The sequence below is a fragment of the Arachis ipaensis genome, chromosome B01 (genome assembly GCF_000816755.2).
Source record: "Arachis ipaensis cultivar K30076 chromosome B01, Araip1.1, whole genome shotgun sequence".
NCBI lineage: Eukaryota > Viridiplantae > Streptophyta > Magnoliopsida > Fabales > Fabaceae > Arachis > Arachis ipaensis.
In genome coordinates, this window is record NC_029785.2 from 16459788 (window position 1) to 16465064 (window position 5277).

At 33.0% G+C, this 5277-nt stretch overlaps 1 protein-coding gene across 3 annotated transcripts in view; it reads right to left on the minus strand.

Moving 5' to 3' along the window:
• LOC107647307 (LOB domain-containing protein 6-like) overlaps positions 1 to 4966 on the minus strand; it is an 8279-nt gene extending 3313 nt beyond the window's left edge. The window contains exons 1-2 of one of the 3 annotated variants that reach the window (XM_021118193.1): positions 4707 to 4966; positions 3408 to 4536 (exon numbers count right to left, since the gene is read on the minus strand). In XM_021118193.1, coding sequence (XP_020973852.1) covers positions 3408 to 4536; positions 4707 to 4709 — 1132 coding nt within the window. In that variant the 5' untranslated portion in view covers positions 4710 to 4966. Of the gene's footprint in view, positions 1 to 2900; positions 4537 to 4610 lie in introns of those variants that run through there. The other 2 variants (XM_021118188.1, XM_021118195.1) reach the window with 2 other exon arrangements.

Here is a 5277-nt window from a genome sequence, read left to right on the forward strand (position 1 = left end):
CGTTTACAATACTCCTTAATAGTTTGGTGAATCAACAATCAATAAAATTTTTAATTATTTAATGAATCAATACTCTATATATTTTTATTTTTAAATTAGTTTTTTGCAGTTAAAATTTTTATTATTTTCTTTATATTTATTTTATGTCTTCTGTTTTAAATTAAAAAAAATTATATTTATTTTACCTCATAGTTCTCTTTTTCAAATCTCACTTCTAACCAAATTTATCACCGCCGTTCACCGCCGTTCACCACTGTCACCGGTGTCTAGTTCAACGTTACATCTCCTTCATCATTTCTATCGTCGCGTCACCGTCTCGGAGCTACTTCGCCTCACTGGTTTAGTGTCTCGTAGGTGTCTTCTCTTCACCATGGTTACTCTCTTGGTTGGATCTGTTCTTTTATTCTGAATATGTTCTTAATCCTATTCTTCAAATTTTTGTTTCAAATAAAATATTTTTAGGATATTTTAAAATTTTATCTCCTATTTTAATTTTTCTATTCTTCTATTCTGGATATATTTTTAAATTATCTTTAATTTTTGTCCCTATTTTAATTGTTATGGTTTTCTATTTTTGTTCCTATTTTAGTATTTTAAATTAAAATTCAAAATTTAACTTTCTAACTCATTTAGTAATCTAATCCTAAAAGAACATCTTAATATTTAAATTTAATACTAAATAATATATTTGGTTCTATTAATTAAATTCAAATTCACATTCCCGTGTTTTAGTTACCAAAAAAAAAAATTCGAATTCAAATTTTTATTTTTTTAATTTAATAAAATAACTTTAATTATTTAAAGAGTAAAGTATTGATTTTTGTCCTCAAGGTTTGGGATGAGTCTCAAAGTTGTCCCTAACGTTTAAATTATCATATTTAAGTCCCTAAGATTTTAAAATTGGCTCAATGTTATCCTGTAGTTAGCGATCTGTTAACAGAATTGATGATGAGAAACGATTTTGAAACGTTAAAGATGTAAATAGGACGAAAACGTTGGAGACAATAGAAATAAATTTTAATTTTATCCTTCAATAATATCAATTTTTTACTGTACATAGTTATTCAATTAATTTTTAATCACATTTAACTAAATTACACTTAATTACATTACTTTCATTCTAAATAAAATATTTTTTTTTATAATTTTACTTTTAAAGATTTTTACTCTTAAACGTTAAAGAATTTCGATACGTTAGAGAGAAAGGTACAATTTATACTTTATTGTATATATATCATTTTTTTTTCTTTTTCGCAAGTTTATGTACTAGTCATTTTATAAAAATTTCATAGTGGGTAAAAATTTTTAAGAGTAAAATTATTAAAAAATATATGTATCGTGTTTACAGTTATATCTCGTTTACATTGTAGACGAGTTATACACGTGTCGCGTCTACCTGTCTTCGTGTAAACAAGATACATGCAAAATTATCATAAACAAGATAAGAGGGGTATTTATTTTGTTAATATTTTTTAAATTATTTATTTTGGTAATTATTACATTTATTTTATTTATTTAAATAAAAAATCCTACACACTACACTACCTCTATGTACTAATATATTACTAGGGTTTTACTACGGTATAGAAACACATATAGTTATACACATGTAGAAAATACGTGTTGCATATATTTGTTGTCTGATGACTCCAACATGCTTGTTCCACATATGATTTAACAGATGGGGTCAGACTTGTGGGAGACAAAAGATGAAAGGCTACTAGGAGGTGGTCAGAAGTTGCAGTGTATTAAACTATTAATTAAAAAGGTTGCAGTGGACTAGTAATTAGTTAAATGATTTATTGAATGATATAAACAGCATAATGAATTCATTATTTGTATTGCGGGTCGTGGGTTGTAATTGGTTTTTGGACTATGGGTGTATATTATGCTTTTAGTTATATTTTGTTGGGTTAAGTTTATTGTGATTCATATTTGTTATTGTTGCATTGTACTATTTGGGCGGCTTTTTGGTGGAATGTTGAGACATATCCTAAGATGAAATACATCTTATCTGACCAGGAAATTATGAGTCCAGTGAAATAAACTAGGATATAAAGAGTTGTAGGAATCTGATCAAGAAAAAACTAAATGGTTTTATCAATATACATGAAAAGTTTTATTAATAAAATTTCTTAAAATATTACACCAACGTACATTATAATGTTAATAGTGTAAAGGAGTTTCAAAAATCCAAACAATACAAGAGTATGGAATCGGTCCAAAGTGTTTGAAGTGGCCTTAATAATTTCTTTTCAAATGTTTTCCAACTAATGACAATGTGATTTTACAGTTCGTAGTACTTACAGAAAAAGGCCGGAGGATAATTCATGAATCAAGTATTTAAAAGGTGGTGACTGCGTCTACATATCATATTACTTTGAGAAAACAGAAATATATTCAATTATTTAAATTGATGCCCAAATTGAGATTATGTGATTTTTGGAGTTCGTTATAAATAAAAATATAAAAACAAAAAGCATGAGAAATTCAAGCACACGGAAATAAATTCTTAACAATTCACATATGGATCCAACTAATGCCGGAGTCATATTAAGCAAAGCTACCAAATCGTATGATCAACTAGCCTAAATAGGTAAGAATTAGATACATTTGCATACCATCATTAATTACGTAATATGTGACAATATATGAGCACAAACCAGCATCATATATTAACACAAATGAAAAATTAGAAAAGTATAGGTAACCAACAATATTTTTAAACAATGTGTGAACAATATGAATTAATAGGATTAAAGAAGTAAATTAATCTTAAATTTAATTAGTAGTATTAAATTAGGATGTAGTGTATTTTTATTTGATTAGTGGTTGTTCATGTTATTTAAGATGGTCATTGTTTACCTAGCACTCACAAAAAATTAATACCATACCTAACATGAATGAAAAAAATAAAATCTTTGTTTATGTAGCATGCATGGCACACATGCATGTCAAGTACATCATTAGATGGACAAGCTCAAAAACAGAGGAGCAAGTCAATGGCAAAATCCTTCAATTTAAGTCTATCACCAAAAGGAAAAAGAAAAGAAAACTATCATCTTATCATTTCCACCCTGCTATTTACAAACCCATATGCCATCAACCAAGAAAGTAATCTGTCAGAGCATTATTACTGATTATTCAGAATCCATGACCAGTAGGCAGCTTCCCTCAACTTCACGCTCTTTTCGCTGTTTATAATAATCTAAACCCAGAACTACCATCATTATGATTATCAATATAATAATCCTATAATCAACCCAAAAATACATACTAACAATAACAAAAAAAAAACATACTTAGAACGAAATATTCTTTGATCACCGGATAAAAAAGCGAAGAAAAAACCATATATATAGTTGCAAAAATGAGACAAGATCATCAAGAAGGGCCGACACTCTTACTGTCTTCACTCTCTGACAGTTGTTGTAGTTGCTGCTGCTCCTGTTGTTGTTGTAATAGTTGTAGTTCTAGTTGTTGTTGTTGTTGTAATAGTTGTAGTTCTAGTTGTTGTTGCAATACTTGTAGTTCTAGTTGCTGTTGTTGTTGTAGGGTTAAAGGTAGTGCTTGGTGCTCTGATGGGAGCAGCAACTGGCCCTCAAGAGGGTAGTGATGTTGAGTTGCAAGGACGTAATTTCCCCCTACTCCATGCTGTGGTGGTTGTTGCAATTGTGAATGATAACTTTCACCACTATCAAATGTCCCCAAACCCATACAAGGTGCCATCTCACCTCCTTGACCGCCTGAAGGTGCACCCATGTGGCCAAACACTCCACTTCCACTGACGTTACCGCCGTAGGGTGCTGCAGCCGCAACAGGTTCAATCCCAGCAGCAGCATTGTATCTTAGTTGCTGTTCTCGGAATGCCACAGCAGCAGCAAGTTGTTGGGCCTCCAACAACTCTTGTTGCCCTGGGTCCGCTTGCGGGACAGCACCACCACCACCCAATGACCCATTATACTGGATAGCTGGCTTAAAAAAAGGTTCATCATCTGGGCCGTCCGATAGGCCCAAATGGACTGAAGAGTGTACAACATTTGGATCGTAGAATGGGTTTAAATGGGCTGAATACTGTACAATATTGGAGCAGCAGGAAGGGCCTAAATGGGCGGGAGATGAAGATAGAGGCTTTTCCTGAGGGTTGAATGGACCTTGAATGGCTTGCGGGTTGATGTAGGCGCTAAGTTCTCTCTTGGCGTTTTCGAGGACGGCACGTCTCTGGCGGAGGAGCTGCTGGAGGATGGAGACTTGGAAGGTGCAGCCATAGACCGGGTTGCGAAGGCGTGCCTTCGCCTGGAACGCAAGGGACTTCACCGCATCCTCGCGCTGGGATGGAGGTAGCTCGTTGAGGATCTTGCCGACGTTGCTGGCGCCGAAGACGCGGTGGACGCATTCGAAGCGCTCTGGGTTGTTCGCTGGGAAGTACGGTGCGAAAATGCACTCCGGTGTGCACTTCCGACGAAGAAACTTGCATGCCGCGCATGGTGTAGGCGTCGATGACATTCTTCTTTCTTTTTTATCCTTTTCTGCGTACTATTCAATTCGATTCTGTTACTATGATTATTTTGTTTCTTGAAATAAAGAATATGATTTGAAATTCAAATGACTTAAATTGATGAAGAAAGTTATCGATCAAATCTCATAACTGCACGAGTTTGTTGAAAACATCGTCAGGTTAAAACTTAAAAATGATAGTTTTTTACCATTAAAAGCTTAGCACCTCGAGGTGGTCGGAGGAGGCGCCCGACGGCAAGGTGCAGACAAGGACGTGGGAAGGTTGGCGGGTGCAGCGGCAAGGTGCAGACAAGGCCGTGGGAAGGTTGGCGGGTGCGGCAGCGAATACGGAGACTCTGAGACTGAAAGCGTTACCGGGAGAGGGTGGTTGGAATTGCAACAATAAGAATTCAATTCCCCCTGCACAGTGCACACCCTAGTCTTTTTCATAAGAATTCACTCAAGATTCAAGAATGATCTTCTCTTTTAAAGGTTTGAAATAAATAAAAATAAATATTCATTTCAGAATTTTAAATTTTATATTTGTTTTCTTGTAAATAAATGTTAGGATATTATATTTTATTAATATTATATAATTATCTACACTTAAATTAAAAACTAAACTTTAATGAAAATTTAGTCACTTAAAAAAATGTTTAGATAATGAGATTTTTTGTTAAAAATAACTTATAAATAAATATTTATTTTTATAAAATTATAAAGTTTATAATTTATATTAATAACATTTTTAATAAATTTTTAGTTTAATGAAGACTAGAC